Here is a 21,942-nt window from a genome sequence, read left to right as displayed (position 1 = left end):
CATTGACATTTTGCAAGCTTAAAAGGTGATTTTTCACATGAATTCCTTCTGACACACACGGAACACTTTTCTGCTATATGCCACTGAAACCTCACAGCTCTTTCACAAGTCCCCAAACCTGTGCTTTGATGCGAACACAGATATGTATCTCAAAAGGTACAAGGTAGAGGTAGGTCAGATACAAGGTGAGTGAGCACTCTGATAAGCTGATGAGGGGCTGAGCACTGTAGAGCTGAGGCACCACAAGGTTCTGCCTGAGTTTGCTTAATGACTTACTCTGCTTTTCTTCAGACGGATCATTGCCAGAGTAAACTCATCCTCACATGACACTTATTTTGAAAACTGATTCCCATAGAGAGCAAACAAATGATACTGTGTTTTCTTTTTCCTCAGGGAGCATGATGAGACTTTGGTCTTAATGGTTTTGGGGCCCAGGATGTGGTTTCTTCTCTCACTGAAATATACAGGACTTTATTTTCTGAACATTTGCTGCATTTCCTTTCCCACTTAAAATCTGAAATGTTTCCTACTGTTCCTACTATACTTCAGGTGCTGTAGCCCCCCGGCTCCAACCTTTGACAAGCTCTGTTCCTAAGTTAGGGTGGCAAACTCTAGAAGAAAGCTTTTTCTGCTTTTTTTTTTTTCCCCCAACTCTGGAAATAACTCCTGGAAAGTTCTGTTACATGAACTCACCTCCACAAACACATTCACATTTATGTAGAATATCTGTTAGTCTTTCCATGCACTGTTTGAATGAAGAAATAACACACACCCTGTGTTCTCTTCCTTTATTTTATTTTGCTTAAACAGAGCCTCATTTATTAAAACTAGATTTATTACACTGAGAGAATCTTTTAGTTAACTGAAGTTAACTGATGATCCCACATGCATCACACTAAGGAACAGACGAGCCCTGCTGACATTCAGCTGGAATCCTGGACCAAAGCATCTGTTTAATAGCCTGCATAGACACCTTTTGGTGATGGATGTAAACTTGAATGCTATCCCATTTCTGTTCAGGGGCAGTTATTTGGCACAGTTTTGCTGTGTTTCTCTGCTTATGCGCTTTATCACCAACAATGGGGTATTTGGCTTAGCTACATAGCTAAGTCATGCAGAATAAATCTTCTACTCTATGATTAAGTAATTATCTTCCGTCAGGTGAAAGAAAGCAGAATATTTCATAACTGCTCATCAGCATTGAGAGATGTGACAGCTGCAGCCAAAAATTTGATCTGATTCTGCACAGCCAGAGTCTCTGGATCTACCCGATATAGCTGCCTGCATATTACTGAAGGCAGAGAAAACAGAAGGGAATTCTATGCTTCGTGGGTAGTGCAGAGCTCCCTTTGCTGTGCACGTCACCCGTGTACATAACTTTTAGTCCACAATCCTGAAAACAATGCTAGGTACCTGCTGATCGTGAGATTATAGGAATAGCCTTTTCTTCCTTTCTGTATTAGATCTATTTAAGGACCTTTTTCATTCACAGTTGTTGCTATTGGTACTGTATCTCTGCTTTCATTTGTGTACACGTTATAACTCATAAGCCACTGTCAGCTATGTAACATTTCCTTAATGGCTAACAAACTCCATTTTTTCTAGAATTTAAACAGAAGGAAGAAACCACAGTTAGGTGCCGGAATAATATTCAAGCCAGCATTCAAGAAGACCCATGGAACCTTCCATCGCGCATCAAGTACCTTGTTGAACTCATACAAAAACATGTGGAAGGTCTGTAAATAAGGAAAAGTTTGTTATCAGCTTCAGGGAGAAAAGATCTTGATCTAATCCAGTCAGTTCTTTTTATCATTTTATCTCAATTTGTAATAAGACTGTATTGGGCTCTAGAGAATAACAGGTAAAACAGGTTATTGTTTGCAGAGTCCCAGTGCAGTATGGTAAAATCTCACCTGTGCAGCAATTGCAAAGAACTTTCTGTCCCATCATCCCATTCAGACAGAATGATCCCAGACTGATCTGTTTCCCTGTACTCATTTTAGAAAATGAAGAGAGAGATGCTTGGTATATTCCAAAATGAAATGAATGCTTATCAGATACTACAACATCCTAAACCGTTGCAGTCTGGTTGAACTGGAACAGGAGCTGAATTTGATGTTTACAAAATCACCTCCTTAGGGATTCATCAACATCTGCAATTTGTTTCCAATAATTCATGGTAGTTAACAGAGCATTTAGCCCGTAAAATTCTTTGATTTATACCTTGTTTCTTTTTCAGTTATTAACACATCTGTGCCAGTAAGGACTATTAGAATAAATAGAAATGCCATGTGAGGGCCAGGGATTGTGGGGAATGATGATGCTGTTAACCAAATGCAATCAAATCTCCCTTGGTGTCATGTTGACTAGAGCATTCCTTTTCTTCACTGTTTTAGATGGGAAGAACCAGCTGCTTTTAGCATTGTTAAAATGCACAGGTAAGTGGTTTTGATTTGTTGCAAAACATCGTCATATATACAGAAGTCCCTAACACAGTTTTATGTGCCTGCATGGGCATACATCAGAATGTTATGTTTTTTCCTTAGCATTTCATTTTTTTCCTGGCATTCTATGCTAACGTTTCTTGTGCTCTGCATCTAGGGCAACTTTTCTGTGCATGTGACGTCTGTTCTTCAGTTTACATTACTTCAGTTCACTGTAGGCTGCTTGTATTACCTGGCTGGTCGCTGATGTTTCACAAGCACTGTTTTTCTTTTTACTGTCTTCATTTCTTTCTTTGTACAATCCTCCTTCCCAGATGGCCTTTACAGTTTCCTGCTGTGGTGAGAACATGCAGCAAAAATGAGACCTATTGCACAACTCTCTGTGAGACCATGGACTCTGTCATCTTTCCAAACAGAGCAGGCATGTTAGGAGTTAGGATTGTGTATCCTGAAATTATAGCCAGGAGCAGACTAAGAACCTGAATGTGCAGGCAGCACCTAAATACACTGTGGACATCACTAATCTGTTACCATGCAGAAAACATGGTTCTCACAGATCGAGGGACAGGCCTTTCCCAGGAGTCTTTTTTAATTGAAACACCTACTTGGTGTACTTTTGTTTGAAAATGAGGTAATAAATAACTGGAATACGCTGTCATTATGTCTCTGTGCCAGACTTGATTCTCAAGTCTTCATAGAATGAAGATGAGAGATCTGTATGGCTCTAAGTCACCTCTTGGCTCCTGCCAGGGCTGGTCCATGAGTCTTCTGTCCAAACCAGCCTGTGGCATCAGCCTAGTGTCCATCAAGGCTGTTTTTACTGACAGCAGATATAATGACTCCCTAAGTCTCTACCTGTACCCCATCTCCTGCAGCAAGTCCACAAACATCTCTGGAAAGAACAGGGGAGCAGATGGCACTGAACTGGCTATGGCAGCCTTATGGCCCTGGGGATTCCCTTGCCTTGAGGGCAGTCCTAAGCTCTCTTTGCCTTACTTCCAGCAGTACAGAGGGGTACTGCTGGGAGGATTGGTTGCCCTTAAGTTGAGAATATGGCCCAGGGTCTGGAGTGTATTAGTTGGTCTATTGTGTTCAGTGCTTTGTAAAAATAATCCAGATCTTCAAAGCCTCTGGGTGATGTCTTCAGCTTCTTTCTCTGGGGAATGCTGCCTTGACAATGAGAGCCTGCTGTACTGCAGTGTCTGCTGGAGGAGCCCAGGGTGCCTGGGAGGCTGCTCTTTACTTATTCATGTGCCTCTTTGGCCTGCAATCCCCTTAAGTGTGACAAGGTTGATTTGGCCGGCGTGTGGCTGCCTGGCAGGCAGACTGGAAGCAAGTTAACACAGGGGAAATTCTCCCAGGAAACATAAACCAATTGGTACCGTATGGGCAGGTCCAGTTAATGCATTAAGCATATGGGAAGCCCACAAAATACAGATGGATGGGGGAAGATGAATCTCTAATAGCCCAGGAGGCAAGTAATGGCAGAGACCTTCTTTCAAGAATTCTCTTGCTTCTGTAAACATAAAAAGAAGGGAAATTGTCCAGATATGGCACTAAGGAGTTACAGCTCTTCCCAGTCAGGAGAATGAGCATGCAGATGGCAGAGGTAGTAATAAACAGTCAAGTGGGCTAGAAGATTTTCAAACATGCATATGCTCGAGCTGTGCTGTCTTTATCTATACACCCAGGTCACACAGCAAGAAGAGGTTATCTGTTAAGTCTGTGCAAAGCTGCAGGAGAAGCCAAATGTCATGCATACACACACAGACGCAAACTGCCTCTTTGGCAGTGAGATTAAAGTATACTCATGATTTCTTTGTGCTTCTCTCCCCTTCTCTGGCAGATACCGAGCTACAGCTGAGACGTGATTCCATCTTCTGCCAGTCTCTTGTGGCTGCTATTTGCACCTTTTCAGAGCAGTTACTGGCTGCTCTCAACTATCGATACAACAACAATGGGGAATATGAAGAGAGCAGCAGAGATGCCAGCAGAAAATGGCTGGAACAGATAGCAGCCACTGGTGTTTTACTAAACTACCAGTCTCTTCTCTCCCCTGCTGTGGTAAGATGAAGAATTGTGGCACCCTTGGGTCTGCTCACACTTACCCGTGTGCTCCTCTGCCACTTGGCACAGCCAGAGCCCCTCATCCTAGCAGCACGTTTAGACTCTCACTGCAGCAACCTCTGGAGAATCCTGCTGCTCATAACCATGTGCCAATATTCCATATCCCATCATTTCCATATCCCATCATTTCCATCTCCTCACAAATACTGGGCCCACTGTCACACCAGAACACTATAGGACTCCGTCTGCCTTTGTATTTGGAGTAATGCTGCTGCATTTAGGGAGGTTTTACTGCTCAGTTGTTGGTGATGCATGTGTGGCCTGCCATCTTCTGGTGAGAACACACATTTTGACAAATAGATTAAAAAGTTGTATTTCAAGAATTTGGACAATGTGAAAATCTTGGGGTTTGTTCATACACTGGACACTTTTATAGAATAGGTAGACTGCAGTCTCTCTCACTTCCGTGGTGCTGGTATTTGAGGCACCATGTCTAAGGAGAGGTGCTGGTCTTGCATAGTTCATCTGCACCTAATGAATGCATAAGCCACAGCTATAGTAGATAAGCTACCCCAAGTGTAAAAATGTAAAGAAAAAAGGAGCATAAAAAAAGACAAGTAGCTCTGACACTATAGAGAAGCAATTTTTTTTTGTACGTCGTAAACATTGTAGATTGAGCGTGGGGTGGTGGTTTTGGTTTTTTTTTTTTTAAAAATACAATCCAAATTAGATATAACTACTATTTCTTCACATTGCATGAAATGTATGGACATTTATTTCACAGTAACTGATGGGCTGTTCTTCACATTTGTAGGTATAGAGTAAAGCTTGGAGAAAGAGATCCCTTTAAACTTAATTCAGCCCTTAAACCTCTCTACTCTTTCTGAATCACATCAAATGACATCTAGGCAAAGGGTAGCTCACCTTGTATCACATGGTTAAAGAGCCGTTAGTAATTACCTGACTGGGATGGAGTTAATGGAAAGCTCCACATTCTGCTCTAGGTCTCCTGAACCAAAGCATGCCCATAACAACTACATCTTCCTGCCATTGATCGCTTTCTGCTAGGTTATAACCTATTTACATCTGTTCCTTTGCTCTACAGAAGGAGGAGCGTACTATGCTGGAAGACATCCAGGTCACTCTGACTGAACTGGACAAAGTTGCCTTCTATTTCAAGCAGCTGGATGAAAGTCTTGTAGCAAGTGAGTATTCTCTGTTTCTTTGAAGCTCTTTTTCTCTCTTTTGTTTTATGCATTAATATTAATGGATTAATATTTATGGATTAATTAATATTATAAATCTTATCAGACCATTCCAGACCTGCAGAGCACTGAGCAACTTCTCTGAAGCACTGTTGCATTCCCTCAGCTTCCACTGCAAACACAGAGCATATGAAGCGGGACTGGCATCGTGGGATGCTGGTGGCGTGGTCTGTGATTTGTAACTGTGGTCTATGCCAGTGTACCTTACCTGTGTGATTTCACACATGGAGATATGATGGATGATGATCAGTTCCCGACAGATGTTTGTAATTCACCACATTACCCAAGGCAGAAGGACTGTCCCTCCCCAGCTCTTGTGTCCTGTGTCCCACCCTGCCAGATCTCTCTCCATGTTTACTATGAGATGCCATGAAACAAGATGGGATTTTAATTATTAACCATGTTTATTTCATTAGCATCAAACATCTTGCTAGGTCATGCTAACTGTGTATCTTTTCAGAGCCTGCATTCTCTCAGTAAAGGCTCTCCCCTGTTCATCTAATGGGGGAGATGTGAAATGTCATTAGATAATCTAGCAAACTCAAATTGCAATGGTTTCACATTTCTCCTGCTCTGGTAAAGCAGCAAGTGTTTTATCTTTATTTCTCCAGATACTCATGTCTTCTACCACATTGAAGGAAGTCGTCAGGCCTTGAAGGTTATCTTTTATCTTGACAGCTACTATTTCTCCAAACTGCCTTCTCGGTTTCAGAATGGGGGAAGCTTGAAACTGCACACAGTGCTCTTTACAAAAGGTGTCTATTAAAAGCTTTCTTGAGAAAAATAAGCTAACTGATAATGTTGAAAGATTCAAAATAAAGAATGACCGTGAAGCTCTTAACATAATGCAGCTGAGAACTAAAGATATATTTAAGCAGCAGATGTTTCTGTTCTAGGAAGACCTGGGGAGTGCTCGGTTTTAGACCAAGACAGAGTCATGAGAACAAGATATGCCTGTTCGGGGCCTTTTTATGCCTTCCTGTAAAGGCCATAGATATTCTATTGGACTGCATAGACAACCTGGTCTAGTACAGTATCAGGAGATGTTCCCAGGCTACAGAGAAGTGTTTTTAAAAGCATATGCCATGACAGAATCATCTGGGCCGGAAATTGACTTGGTTGATAAGCAAATATTCACACCAAAATATAATACAGGAAATTTCCTTCGAGGGGATATTAATGGAGAGTAATTGCTGTTAGATAGAACTACTTTCTGTGAAGCTCACCTTTATAGTACTACAACTGTATTCCCATACTGCGACATGCATTAAATTTACATACTAAGAGAATCAGCATTGACATCATCCAACAGTCATTTGCTGGTAAATAAATAAATGAATAAAAAGAATACTAATAACATAGGTTTAGTAAAATGTTTTCTTCTTCAGCTCTGGAGAGTATGGAGGGGCAACCAGCTGGCCCATTTCTAGAAGAACTTCCCCAGCAAATTAATGGTATTTCACTTGAAAAAGTGCAGCAATACTACCGCAAACTCAGGTATTTCATGCTTCTCCTTTGCCTTAAAAGACATTGAAAAGAGCGTTCATTGCTGAGGACCTTAAAATTTAATGAAAAAGAGATTCCGTTACCGATGGTTTCTTGTACAAATATGATTTTTGGAGATCCTCATTGTGTGGGAAACTTTTTAATTTTCTTCTCATAGTTAAGCTCGTTCTGACGTAGTGCACTATACAGGGTGAAATTTCCATCTAATTTGACTTCAGAGTTTTGTGCAGAGCTAAAATTGCATTAAAAAAAGGGGATTTGGAATATTGTAGTACAGACTCTCTAAATTACTGCAATCAAAATGGTTCAATAAGAAAGCAGATCTGAGACACACCAATGAATGTAGTCCTTGCTGGCCTTTTTGCAGGACGTTTTACCTAGAGAGATCAAACTTGCCCACTGATTCCAATACTACTGCAGTGAAGATTGACCAGGTATTGTTATTATGTTTATTTCTACAATAAATTTTCTCATAGAAGTATTATTTCTTCATCTCTAAAATGCCAGTCATGGGATACCCGTATGGCAGACCTGTACAAACCCAAACTTCATTTAAAAAAATGGTCCCTGCCCTGAAGAAGTGACTGGAATTTCTCTGAAGCTTGGCTATGGTTCTTTTGTTTAGAAGAAAATGTGCAGAACTGGGGTAGACACAAAACCCTTAACTTAGGCACTGACAAGACTCCACATCACACTAACTGCCCCTGCTAAATACGGTATCTGATGTTGGACAGAAGGAATTAATTTTCCTCTCCCACAGATGCATGAAAATGAACAACATTCAGTTTGCAAGTTATGTTTTTTCACAGTTAGGGAAGAAAACAACAGAGCAATAATCCCTGCATCTCGTGTAAAGGCAGTCTGTCACTGGGGCAGGTGACGTACATGAATATATGCATGTAAGGCATTACATACTACTGCAGGGAAGACGAAATCAGAGACTGTCTTTGCAATTGCAATGTACATTGTAAACAATCTATGCGATAATTGTAAAAAATTGTCCCAAGCCTAAGTAATTGTTTGTATTTTTCTACTTCCAAAGTTTATGTATATTCTAAATAGTTGTTACTGTGTGGCAGTTCCTCTTGTGTAGATTATTGTGCTTAGACGTAGGCTAAAGAATTGTAAATGTCTTATGACTGAAGGAGTAAGTATGCCACGGATGCATTTTTTTTTTATTGCTTTGTTTAGCTTATTCGCCCCATTAATGCAATGGATGAGCTTTGCAGGCTGATGAAGTCTTTCATTAATACAAAACCAACCCAGTCAGGATATTCTAGCAGTAACACATCAGGAGCGGGCCTGCTGCCTATATCCTCTGAGCTCTGTTACCGACTTGGAGCCTGCCAGATTACTATGTGCGGCACTGGGATGCAGAGGTGAGATTTAAGAAACCTGTGTGTTACTAGTGTGATGAGATCTGTTGTCCTTTCTAGAGATTTGAGCAATACATTTGATTCTGTTCAAAGCAATAGAAAGGTGGATCTTAAGGGAATATAATAAGGACCTAAATCTACTGCCATCTTTATTTTAGGGTAGGTTGTGACTTTTAATACTTCTGTTAATAATTAGTATTGACACACAAACTGTTTTATGTTTTAGTGCATCAACCAATGTAACTGGCTGCATGATCTCATTGCATATAACTTTCAGTCAATGTTTTCTTCAATCACACACTGAAAATGCAGGAAGTTGCTCAAAAATAGCTTTAGAATCTTGGTGTGTGCAAACATTGATTCTCACCACACCACTGTTCTTCCAGTGTCTCAAAACCATGGAGTAAAGGATTCATTTGTGAATAATTTTATATGAATCAGTGCAGAAGAGCAGTGAAAGACAGCCTTGTAGTAACGATGCTGGAGACTAAAACAACTGTAGTATCTAGGTGTAACGAGGCTGGAATTGCAGGACTCGGGTCATTTTATAGTTCTGTAAGTCAAAAAAACCTAAAAAAGTAAATATAAGAACACTAGCTAACAGAAGTCGTACTTAACAGGTAAGTGTCCTGTACATACCTATTATTTATGTGATTTAATATCTCTTGTTCCTGTGTTCAGGAGTACACTGAGCGTGTCCCTGGAGCAAGCAGCCATTCTAGCTCGCAGTCATGGACTTTTGCCCAAGTGTATCATGCAAGCTACAGACATCATGCGAAAGCAAGTAAGTACTTGGATGTAGGTCTGCTACATGCCACCGATCTCATTCCAGTAACCTCATTGTACAAACACCAATTTATTTCGATATGGCACTGTATTTTGGGCACTACAAACCCATATGGCCAAACTTTTACTAATGTCTGAATAGCTACACATGTATTTGACAGAAACAAATTAACTTTAGTATGTACAGCCATTACAGCAATTAAAACATATGCCTCAGTGTACATGATTTAAAGTGTGTGCCTTGATGGTTAGAAAGTAGACACTATCTGGTATATTTAAGACAATTTCTTTATATAAAAATCCCAAGTCTCAATCACAGCGTTAAATAGTAGAAATTTCCTAGTGCTAGACAGCAGTGCTTGTAAAGTGCTTTGGGACTAATTCCATCTTTTAAGTAAACACAGATGACTAATGTATCCACCCAATGGATTCCAAACCTTCTAAAAGTAGTTAATGGATTCTCAGATAGAAACCATACTCCCATTGTAATATTTTCCCCTAAGGATCAGATGATTTATCAATACTGTCAGTACCATAAATTCTCTGTTTCCTTAGGGACCAAGGGTTGAAATCTCTGCCAAGAATCTGAAAGTGATGGACCAAATGCCACAATGTGCACCTCGGTAGGTTATTATGTATCATGCATTTTATCTGAGTGCTGGTTTTATGTTTCTTTAACAATTGGGGAGTTCTCATTATAACCAAATATCTCCTTAGTAGCAGTAGTGAAAAAAAAAGAATAAATTCCGGTTCTTCTTTCTTACTGTACTGAACAAAGTGCACTGTGCCATCCATTCAGATAGAGCGAGTGCATTTGCTAGTGCTAGAGTCCTCTGAAGGACGTAATAGTTCAGTGTCAAGAAGAGTTCCTTAAAACACTGATACCTTATTCACCCATTAAGACTTCTGAGTCTAAACAAGCCCCGCCTCTTTTTAATTTTTTTGCTATCTGCTCCTCAAAACGTTTATGTGAAATTATTTTAAACTTTCAAGATGATGATGATGCTTACTGTAACAGACTGGCCTTGGTTTATTTTCCCAGAGACCTTAAAAAGAACAATATTTCACATTTAGAACCTTATCCTTTTGTTGGATTGTAATTGCTATTTCAAAAAGGAATAAAATAATAGTCTGCGTTGGCTCCTGTCCCATGTCCCCAGTGTCACACATCAGCGTTTTACCAGCATAGTTATTTTGCCTTATTAATGGCTGTACATTACTTTGGTTCCATTTTTATGACCATAACAGCATGCTATGTTCAAAAAGAAACAGCTTTACAAACAAATCATAATACGAGGCATTTTTCTTCTTTTGAATACACTCTAAATCAGAATGACAAATTCCAGGACTATTTACTTGGATTATTTCAGGGCAATAAAGCTCAGATACATGTGTTCCTACTGGGTTCCGTTGTCATAATGTGAAATAAAACTGAGCAAAGTTAAAAGGAGATCTGGTGAATTAATGTTAATTCTCAGGATTATATTTCCTAGTGTTGAGGTTTATCAAATTCTGTACTAGCAGTCTTGAAAGAGAAGTTATAGAAGACTTGAGTTTATTCAAATGTAAAGTAGAAAAGGCCAAGAAAAAGCTACCACAAACAGTCATATACGAATGACAGCCCAAATGAGCTTAGGTTTAACTGTTTGCTAATCTTGTGATGCAAAAAAATTTCTCTGGAAACATGATCACTGATTTTAAAGTTTGTTCAACCATGTCAACAAGCAAATATGTTCTTTTATCTGTTTGGTATTCCAATCTGTATGAGGGGTGAACTCTTTTGTTCAGGAAAAATGCTGAACTGGGTTTAAAACAAGAGAAATGGAAGAAGAGAGAAGGGACTGTTGAAGACCCAAATTGGGCCACAGTTAAAAAGAAGTGATGGAAAGTCTCAAATAGTGTTTAAAGAATGATTGTAAATACTTCCATTAATAAATGACTAGTGGCACTTCTAAATTTGCAATTATTAAAATTAAAACCAGTGATATTCTGGATATCGATTACCTCTAAAGCTTGCAGAATGATAAAGGAGAAGGTGACTCTCATACACTATGCCATAACTTTATGTTGTCATCCTTATGATATTTAATACGGTACTCTTCACCTGCTTTAAAGACTCTATAGGTTGTGCCAGCCACCTACAGATGGGGATTTATAAAGGTCAGAGGGGCACCTCCATTGCAGCATCGTGAAAGCATTCAACCATGAGCAGCCCTGCCTGCGGACCCACGCTAACTGACAGTGATGGTGCTGAACCAAGAGAGGAAGAGAGATTGCTCCCGTTTAGTAGGAGATGGTGCTGGACCCTAGTACCAAGAACCTGCCTCTGAACTCCTGCAGTAAGGGCAGGGATTCTTGTATTGCTTTGACTTCTTGAAGAAATTCTTGAAATGAACACCACGGAGCTAAGATGGACATTACTGCCATTTGCTAGATGCCTGGAAAAGTGACAATTGCGTTTCAGGAAATTTACTGATGACTTGTTTGTGCTGCCACCTAAAAGTTGTGGACTTCAAGATACGGACTGGTTAGAGAACTCCAGAATGACGCACCTCTCTCTCCCTATACTGCATCTGGCATGCATTTAATTGCCAGCATAATTTTGGTCAGCGTCCTTGAGCAGTAGCTTCATAAACACCACTTTCTCATGAACTGACCTGCACTTTTGAACAACGAATAGCACAATCTATGGTTTATTCAAATATGAACATAAAGAATTTCTTCCGGAGTATTTTTCCACTTCAGCCCAGTGAGAACCGATCTCTCTATGCTGCAGAATATACATTCCATAATACTTCTTAACATTACTTCATTTTACTTACTGTAGCTTTCAGGTTTTTGATTAACTCTTTTTACTAATGCCCTGTTATATACTCTGGAAATACAGTACTATTTAAGAGGAGAGATTGGGAGTGAAGGAAAGGAAACTTTGCAAAGGAAAAATACAGTCTTATAATCTGATTATTTGAACAGATGTAGTTTTTAAAACAGGTCAGAAGAACTATACTTATTTATGTGGAGTGGAATATGTGGTTTGGATCATGTTGTTATATATACAAGATTTAAATAAAAATTATATTGTTTAAAATGGGACCAATATGCTGGCAATTACACAGCTACTCCCAGTTTACTGAAAAAAAAAATCTACATTATTTAAAATCTTTCAATATTTAAGTAGTCTTTAATACAGTTATTAAGATGTATTAGGGATGCTTTTAAGTTAAATGAAAAAAGGAATCATGTATATAATGTACTTTATTTTTTCTTGTTTGAAAAATTGTTCTCAGTTCTGTCAGTATTATCCTAAGCACAGTAATTTTTTCCAAATTACTGGCTGAAACTAACTGAAACATGTCAGCAGTCTCAGGACAGAAATAATGTTCTTTTGGAGTGAGTGCCTTAATATGACCACCCACCCCTAATGGGTTTCTGTTGTAGCAGGTGTCAGCAGAAGGGGGGTGCACAGGAACCTGCCCGTTCCTCTGATTCTCCGCTGCCTCGTTTAAAACATGGTTAGGAGATCCAGAAGCGTTTTGCAGTGATGTATATTCTAGAAAATAAAGGTTTGGGGGTTTTATTTGTGATGTTGTTTGCTTTTTAGCTGGCTTAATTTTTTTTTGTTAACGTCCAAACCAACTCAAAAACTAAAATTAGACTTTTTCTGTTTGGATATGAAGGTCTCCTAAATTTTTTAATCTACACTTCAACACAAAATGGCTTACAAGAAGTTTGGGGATGCAGATTGTTCTGAACCTTCTTTCTTAATTTTTTAATTTCTTTTTCTTCGCTCACAGACTGAAATAATTTTGGGGAAGGAACGTGTTTTGTTTAATTGCTTAACTGTTTCCTCTGACCTACAGCAACCTGTTGCAGGGAACTAGGACAACCCATCAATCGCCAGCTGCCGGATATAGAGGTTTGTTACTGAGTATCCATTCGGTACTGGGCCAGATGAGCAGGTCCTGATTTCAATGCACTTTTTGTTAACTTTGGAAGAGTTATTCTTGCCATTTGCTGTTTGAAGAGGAAATGGATGTTTCTGTACTGAATCCTCAACTGAAAATGTCCCTAGTATTACAAGAGCTGTAGGAACACCCAAAACCAAAAAGAACGCGTAGCCAAGACCCTTCTGGCTTTGCCTACATCAGCTCTGTGCAGCAGAGCTGCAGGGATTTACAGAGCCCAGGGAGGATCCCGGCCCACGCTCACACAGTCACTGTAAACGTTAAAGATGCATAGAAGAGTATCAAGGACATTTACACTGTGCACTGTTTTACATTGCAATGTATATGTTATTCTCACTGAAAACGTGATAGAAGTTTTTATTATTAAAAGTTGGTTTATATTATAAGGAAAGAAGATATGATCTTATTTTTCTGTTATACCCTGTAGTTCCTTAGCTCTAATTTCTGTTGAACAGTTTAAGTTCTGACATTTGTATGGAGCGATGAGGAGTCAGGACTTTAAACTGCAAGGGAAAAGTTGGTTTTGATATCAGCTCAAACTGGCAGTGTCGATTTAAACTCTTCCTGTTTGTGCAGTGTCGGCTACAGCTGTGGTTTCACTGCAGGCTTCCTGTTGAAGTAGAAAAGAAAAACTGTGTTGATGCTGTAAAATTGCAAGGTTGGAATCCAGTGCTGGAAAAAACAGATTCAAGTGGAAAATAAGAGGGCAATGCAGAAGCCAACCTGCAAGTAAAGAGAGTAGATTAGGTCTACAGAATTTACACAGCTGAAAGCAAAGTAAGAACCAGACCTGCCACAAGCAAGCAAGGGCAGATTTCATAGATCTGGAGCATCTGATACACTGGAAGTGTGGAAAATATGGAAAACACAGTTGAGATGGAGAAAATAGAAACTGGTTGAGTGGAAGGAGGCAACGCTGAAAAGAACATGGGGGTTGGGTGGCAGCTGCAAGTGGAATTTCTTATGTGTCAGTCCTGTAACTGAATTTGCTTCACATTTTCATTAATGACAGAAGCACAGACACTACAAGGCTGGGTTTGATGTTAAGTTGGGAGGCACTGGTCTAGAGAAGGATCAGGGTACACACAAAGGAAAACCCTGGAAGACTTTGCACGCTGAAGGAGGTGAAATGAATGGGAGGAAATTTCACAGTACAAGTATTAGCTCATGCACTTGAAGATTAAACAAAGTATTTTGCTATATTTCCTGTTAATTAATAATAAAAGGACCTTGGTTATAGAGTTTGTCACAGGATGACTCAGATGCAATTTGATAGAATCATGAAAGCTCAGCCTGCACTGGGAGACACATTTCCAGTTGGGATGGAGAAGAATTCAAGCCACTGTGATAATTAAGTGAAATTACAGTAGCCAGATGTTGAGGAAAGATACTAAAATGGTATCGATAAAGTGGTTGCAATTCTGCAAGATAAGACCAGGAGAGCTTGATTTAGTATAACTGATGTCTTTATAAGAAGATGATAATGAGAAGGGTAACGACAGTTCAATCTAAACATAAATACAGTCACAAGGAGAAAAAGGAGTATAAGCAATCAGGGATAAACATTGGCTGCGAATTGTTCTGGATCCTAGAAACCCTTTTCCCCCAATCAGGCTCTGACAAAAAAGAAGTAACTTGTACAGAGGGGCTGGTAAAGGCGAAGCAGTGGTGCCAAGAGCTGCAGGAGAAGCCTCCCTGAGGTGCCCTTGCCAGGCCAGCGCCCTTCAGCTGCAGAACCCGCATGTGGCTGTGACGGGAGAGCAAATGCTCCCTGCTCAGTCTGGTTTTGTCCGTGGTGTTTGCAAAGGTGTGGTCTGCTTTTCAAATCCAGGCCTTGCCCAGCTGTTAGCATTACACACTTTCACAGTCCAGTATTCATTTGCAGACTGGGATTTTTAGATGAGAAACCTCAGATTTAGACAAATAGGCATCTCATTTCCATTTCCGATAAAAAACATTGAAAAGAAAAATCCACCTGAACCCTGGAAAATCATTTTTCCTGTCATATTTTCTTAGCAGCAGATAGTGCTAATTTGGGAATATTTTGAGCACTAATTTTTTCATGGTTCTAAAGTGACTTGAAGATATAAAACGCTAAGGCCTAACAATCAGAATTTCAATGTACAAATACTTTGAAACAGTCCTACTTCCATAACAGCATATATAGTATTTAATAGGTCGTACTACTTGGCATTATAAACGTCTGACACAGCTTCTGAGCACCTGGTCATTGTTCATTGGTAAAAGGGCAAAAACGCACATGCCAACCCACACACGCACCACCACCCCCCCAAACAAATGGCTCAGGAAAGCAGCTTATTCACAAAAGCACATAGCACGTAGGCTTACTGATAAGATATCATTGATTAATCAAATTACCCAGGACAATTTCTATCTAAAACTAGTATTTGTGTAGCAGTAGTGTTCAAATATGAAGTTCAAATTTGCCATTCAGAGAAATCTGCAGCAGCTGTTTACCTTAACAGGGCAGAAAAGCCTTCAAACAGCAAAAGGTATTTTTCTCCCCTTTTAGAATGCAAGTCCTGGCTTTGATTAGCACCAAGAAACCTGTGTCGTGCCTTTGGGTTCTGACCCTTCTGTTCCGCCCTACGCCAAAATCCTTTCTGTTCCCTGTTAAACAACACAGTGCAACAGCGGTTTTGATGGTGCTGTCGCAGTGTCACTACACTACATCGCTAAAGGAGACTTTGTTCAATAGAAACTGACAAAATTCTAGTGTTCTCAAGACATGAATTTCCGAGCGCTCGGTCTCAACGTGCCCAACTTCCTTTGCTACACTGAGTGATTCACTTTTCCTCCCTACTGCAGTCTGGGGAGGGAACTGGGGAACTACTTTCTTACCACTGGTATTGTGAAGATTCAAATGAGAAGAATTGTAAACTGCTTTGAAAACTGTCTGTGCTTTACATATATAATATAGTTCTAATGACTTGAAAAACAGGAAGCTAGATGGAAAAAAAAGGATAAACATCACAAAGGCACATATAAAAAATCTCTGCCTTTAGTTCCCATAAATATATCGAGAGCACTTGGTGTAAGAAAAGATGACTGAGTGTATTTTTGATGTACTTGCCGTGCCTCATTTCAGGATTCAGAAGGACTATGCATTAATACCATCGAGGAACCCAATTTAACAGATCTGTTTTCATTAGGGAAAAAGCACAAACTCATATTTACATGTGAAGTTTCTTCAGACTCCCTTATCTTCAGCAGTTCCTACTCCTGCATTTGAAGCATTATCAGAATTCAGAACATAAGTAAATGCTAGGTAAAAAATGTTTTAAAAATATGGTCTTGGCAAGAAGATAGGCAAGTTGGATTTCAGAGTAGCACCTTTTCATTTGTAAAAAAAGTTGATAATTCTGTTATCATACAGTTTGGCATGAAAATAATCCTGTTTGTTTAAGGTCCTTCTCATTGTAAGCATGTACACCCTGAGAATTAGGCTCTGATGGACTGTTGCAATCAAGTGTACCAGAAGAAGGATTTGTTGGTACCGGGACCCCAATCAGTGGTTACGCCTGTGTATTCTGAAGCCTACACTGGCTTCAGTGCTGAATTCAAGACAAAGGACCTCATTATCTTAGAACAATAGGTTTGCTTTCCGTAGTTAACCTTTCACAGATGTTTCCAGATGAGCTAAGACCACAAGATGATGATCACTGCACTAGTACAAGCCATAGAACAAACAACTCATTGAAGAGGACAGAGAACGTTTGAAAGGCCTTTACTTTTGCCCTTTTTACAAAGGGTAGGAACGGCCACAGTACTCTGACCATAGGTTAGGCCAGATTCAAAAGGCTTTTAACAGTTAATTGATGATCAGCTGTAGGAGCGCAAGTAAGATTGCTTGTAGCATTGCTGCATTTACAGCTCATTTTGCATCTAAGATCAATTACCTCGTCAGGGCAGGGGGGCAATTCTGAGATTACACAAGTTGTATAGTATGTTTTTGCATGAAACAGAACTTCTCATGGTTTTAGGAGCATGTTCCAGAGATGATATTTTTATATCAGTTTATAGGATTGGCATTTTCAAGTGTTTTGTAAAAGGAGAAAATGTACAGAATATTTGAGAGGGGTTTTCCAGTTAAGTTTGAGGGATTCTAGTGTACTGATAGTGTTATATTTTTCTTCATGTTTCTGTATTTTTAACTAAGCATGTGTATCCTGCATTAAGATAAAAGTCTTAATATAATTTGTTCAACTTTGTGTGTTGTATCATCTAATCCATGTTGTCATTTTAGCATTACTGATCTGTGTGCGTGGTACACTGTGTGCTCTGTGTCTGTCAGAGCTGAAATCAAGCTGTTCAGAAAACGCTGCCCAGATGTGTCTTCTCTGAGACAGGATTCAGAGCACTCCTTTTGGGTTTGGAAGGTGGAAAGGTATCTGAACAGGAGACATTTCTGTTAGGCTATTAAAAATACTTGGGCTATTGCATTAAGCAGAACCTTTTGAACCTCAAGAAGTTTGAGAAAGTAAAAAAAAAAACTGTATGTGATGGTCAAATCCTTTTTTGTTTTGTGGGACAAGGGACAATTAAAAGAGCTCTTTTCTGCTGTGGGCAAACTCCATGCTGTCTTTATAGGGCACGAACTAAAGAACCAGATCTCCTTCTGCTCCTCTGCAAAAAGACAGACAAAAACTGGAGCCAGGAAAATGCATTGCTGCCTTTGATTCCTCCAACTGTGCAACTAAAATTTCCCTTGACCCTGAAACAGAGGCAGGTCCTGAGTTTCCCCTCAGATTATTAAACTCAGTTTTGTATGTTCTGACACTTATTCAGAATACCAAAACTGGCTATGACTTTTATTACTTCTGTGGTGTATGTGTTGCATCAAGTGCAGAGCAATCCAGCAGTGAGAACAAGGAAGCTCTGGACAGCCAGCCAGCCAGCCTTACCTAATCACCTTACTCTACTCATAAATGCCTCTTGCCTTTATGATACACTCAGCTTGTCAGTGTTCTCAGCTATCTTTAAAATGGGAACTCTTCATTTTCCTGTCTTTCCAGGGGCTTACACTGGGGAGACTCCATTCACTGAAAAAATTGACTGAAGAGATCAAATCCACACACCTGAAAGGGTTCAGTAGGTTTCCAAGAAAGAAGAGAAAAACGTAGGAGTTAAATCCCTTTATCCATGCCTCTGATCAAGATACTATGATTCTATGATTCTCTTTGTAATAATAGAAAGAAACATGTCAAAGGAGAGATTCAGGAACAGTTTTGTTTGTGGCTTCCTGTGCGGTGAAAACTGAATGTCTTTTGTCCCGTTATTGCATGTTGAGATATGTGAGGTTTTGGTTCTTAGCCAAAATCGCCCTGTCAGACTCCCAAAGTCCTCAAAGTCTAGTAGTCTGAACATTATTACAAGACAAGGACAAGCCTCTAGTTTTAACAGTGGTTTAATTTCCACTTCACTTGCAAGGCATGTAAAGAGCCGCTACTGGTTCAGCAGCTCCTGAACAAGAAGCCTCTTTCAGACTTAAAAGAGTTGAATATATGACACAGGGACAGGAACCAAAAAGAAACAAACGGAGCCAACATGCCATAGATAGCAGCAATAACGAGCTGCTTTCCAAGCAATATTTTATGCTGGAGAAAATTACAGAAATTGAAGAAAGAGGCAGTTGGTGCATGTCTCCCCTCTCTCACTAACAAGTTATGCAGAGCTGTGTGGTCACACCTAAAGTTTTAGGAGATACTGTTCTGTTTCAGAGGCTACTTCTTCTACATAGGAGGAAGAGGAAAAATTAGAAAAATAAGGTAAATAGGCATAAGGAATTCAAATTCAGAAGCAGAGACCTCAACTAGTAAGCTTTCCTTCTGGGGGTAATGCAGATGATGAAAGGGAGCCTGAAGAAGTCTTACAGGGTGTATTAAGATCCTTAGCCTGACCTTTTTCAGCCCACCAAGAGCCCATTTCCCACTTACTTTATCAGCATCGTTTTTAATAAAGTTCCTGTCCTTTTCCCTGGTGAATTTGACTGGCTTTCTTTCCAGCCTGCTTTCCCCTTTGATCCTAATCACCAGGGCAATCAGCTAGTCACTAGAAAAGGAATTAATCCATTGAGATGTCTGCTTTTTTTTTTCATTTTACTGTTCAGGAGAGATGAGGGGCTGGGCTGTGACTGTACCAGTTCTTTGCCTTAGAGTCCTAACAGCATGTTCAATAGCCTGCACTCATAAGCTGTTTTGAGCAAAGAACAAATAGCACCAGGGAATCTTCAAAATGAGAACTTGTACTAGTGCTCCCAGTACTGACGCTGTCCGTGGCTTACATAGAAGGATGTGAAGTAAAACTCTGCTGCCTTAAAACAACAGGGCAAAAGAGTAAGTAATCCCAGTTCAGAGCAATAGGAACTATTTTTAGAAGGTCTCTGACAACTCTTTTTCCTTGTACAGCTACCAATAACCGTGGCTCACCCAGGAGCATGCTGCTGGTGCCAGGGGGTGATGCTGAAAACCTGCTGACAAACTGTGCTGCGCTTGCTGTCTGCCCTCAGCTCACCAGCTGCTGTGATCATCTGCAGGGAGACAGCTGCAGCCCAACCAGACCAGGACCACGGCACCCCAGAGACCACCTGCTTCCAAACTTCCCCCCCAGGGAAACTTTGACATTAAATCTGCCAGGACACGGGCTGCCCACCTCCTGCAGCCACAAGTATACAGGAGGAAATTTTGGGAGGAATACACAGCACTTGTCCTCTTCGCCTGGTCTCCACCTGGGCACTATATTACACTAGGCAGTGTTTTGCTACAGCTGACATATGACCCTTAATCTTCAGTGCTAGTTTCAATTTTTTATTTTTTTTTTTTTGAATCATTGTTCTGTGCTCATTAAAAGCCTGGGAGTACTCTTCAGTGATTAACTGTTTTCATCTTACAGATAGCTTTCTATTAAAACAAATGTCTGTCTGTCTTGTATGGGTTGTTCTGTTTTATACTGACAATTTAACTAATACATCATTATTTCCTTCTGTTAAGCAGCAAATAACAGTTACTCCAGGCTTGTTCATTGGTATCTACGCAGCTTCAATTAAATATCTCACCACCACCACCATTTCAGGTCATTACATTTATGCCAAGAAAGGTGATGTTTGGACAACATGTTTGTTGCATTGAACAACTCAGTTTCTATTTTCAGTTGTGTTCTCTTTATCCCAAGATCTAGCAAATGGCTGACAGCAGTTTGAGTCAGTACAAATGAATACCTTCTCTATGAGCAAAAAGAACAAAGATTACCTTTTTGCTGGTTTTCCTTCACAATTTAAATGATTCCTCGTCAAAACTGTAGTTCTGTTGATTCTAGTCATGGAAGCTGTGTCTAGATCTGCCTGTGATTAAGGTGGATTCTCTGAGGAGCAAAAAGATGAGAAGAGTGAAACTCATAAGTGTGAAACTGTAGGCTGAACAGGAAATGTTCCTAAAAGTATCATCGATAAAATGACAGTACAATCCCTTAGGTGGAGTCCTGATCACCTGGGACTTCCAAAGGACACAATTTAAGTAAGTAAAATAAAGCTATTGAATTAGCTGCTGGAATCGGGGTAAAACCTATGGGTTGTACTAGTCAGTGTGTTAGACAATGGTTATAATAATCCCATTGGGGCTTAAGATCTGCAATTAGAAAAATTACTGATATATTAATGTAATTTTTCTTAATATATCATGTAGGACCACTTAGTTATCAGGTTAAACTCTTTATAGTTACATATCAAAAAGTTAGTCCTTTCCCAAAGGAATTTACAGTCCAAAAGTATGTCAAGTTTTTGGGGAGATTGTCCCTAGTTCCTAACAAAGGAGGCTAGTGAGTATAGACAAGCTAGACAAAAAAACCCCAGACAAAACCAAACAACAAAACCAGTCCTATAACTGTAACTCTGTACATTCCAGGACCAAATCCTGAACAAATGCCTCAGATTCTCTATCCACTTCCAAGTGATTGGAAAGAAAGCAATAAACCTCCTGAGTCTTACATTTCTAAACTGCCCTAAACTGTTCCCTACCCTGGCCCAGGTGTCCCAATAAAGCTGTTTGCTTTAGGATACTTTTTCTTCAACTTACTCTCCTATTGCCAGTAATTAAATGCAGTTGGCAGCTCCCTGGCTGGTGTGAATAGCAAAGAGTTACTACTGCTTTTCCAGTCAACCTGGAGAGCTGAAATGCCCCTAAGTGGGGCTGCTTTTTCTCAGTCAAAGCTCCCTTGGAGCTCTTTAACAATCCCTTCTGGTAGTCATGATTCACTGTTTGAAAAATACTTCTCCGTGCCAAAATAATGACTCATTTTGCAAAATGTCAATTAATGTCCTGCAGAGTCTGCAAAAAATTAGGTCTTTTTTTAATGAATTAGGATTAAAATTAGTAATTAATGTTTGAATCAAGTGATTATTTTCTTGATCCTGCTTAAAATGAAATTTGGTTATAAGCACTTTGAAGGCAATGAGCAAGGAATCATTATTATTTAATCAGCTTTAAATTACTTCCATAATTACTTACATGAGTGACGT

The 21,942-nt window shown here is 39.7% G+C and overlaps 1 protein-coding gene and 1 long non-coding RNA gene across 3 annotated transcripts in view; one reads left to right on the top strand and one right to left on the bottom strand.

The window, feature by feature from the left end:
* The window catches only part of PREX1 (phosphatidylinositol-3,4,5-trisphosphate dependent Rac exchange factor 1), a 168,185-nt gene extending 155,655 nt beyond the window's left edge, over positions 1-12,530 (top strand). For both annotated transcript variants that reach the window (XM_054845124.1, XM_054845125.1), the window contains exons 30-40: positions 1,606-1,734; positions 2,397-2,438; positions 4,291-4,508; positions 5,617-5,716; positions 6,388-6,531; positions 7,165-7,273; positions 7,650-7,716; positions 8,474-8,661; positions 9,340-9,442; positions 10,000-10,067; positions 11,560-12,530. In XM_054845124.1, coding sequence (XP_054701099.1) covers positions 1,606-1,734; positions 2,397-2,438; positions 4,291-4,508; positions 5,617-5,716; positions 6,388-6,531; positions 7,165-7,273; positions 7,650-7,716; positions 8,474-8,661; positions 9,340-9,442; positions 10,000-10,067; positions 11,560-11,602 — 1,211 coding nt within the window. In that variant the 3' untranslated portion in view covers positions 11,603-12,530. The remainder of the gene's footprint in view (positions 1-1,605; positions 1,735-2,396; positions 2,439-4,290; positions 4,509-5,616; positions 5,717-6,387; positions 6,532-7,164; positions 7,274-7,649; positions 7,717-8,473; positions 8,662-9,339; positions 9,443-9,999; positions 10,068-11,559) is intronic.
* Positions 1-21,942, bottom strand: part of LOC129214074 (uncharacterized) — a 120,604-nt gene that overhangs the window by 11,045 nt on the left and 87,617 nt on the right. The window contains exon 2 of the long non-coding RNA XR_008579615.1: positions 20,678-20,789. This is a non-coding gene — a long non-coding RNA (uncharacterized LOC129214074). The remainder of the gene's footprint in view (positions 1-20,677; positions 20,790-21,942) is intronic.

Source organism: Grus americana, chromosome 17 (assembly GCF_028858705.1).
Source record: "Grus americana isolate bGruAme1 chromosome 17, bGruAme1.mat, whole genome shotgun sequence".
Lineage (NCBI taxonomy): Eukaryota > Metazoa > Chordata > Aves > Gruiformes > Gruidae > Grus > Grus americana.
The sequence above is the reverse complement of the archived record's forward strand: the minus strand, read 5'-3'. Positions and strand labels throughout refer to the sequence as shown.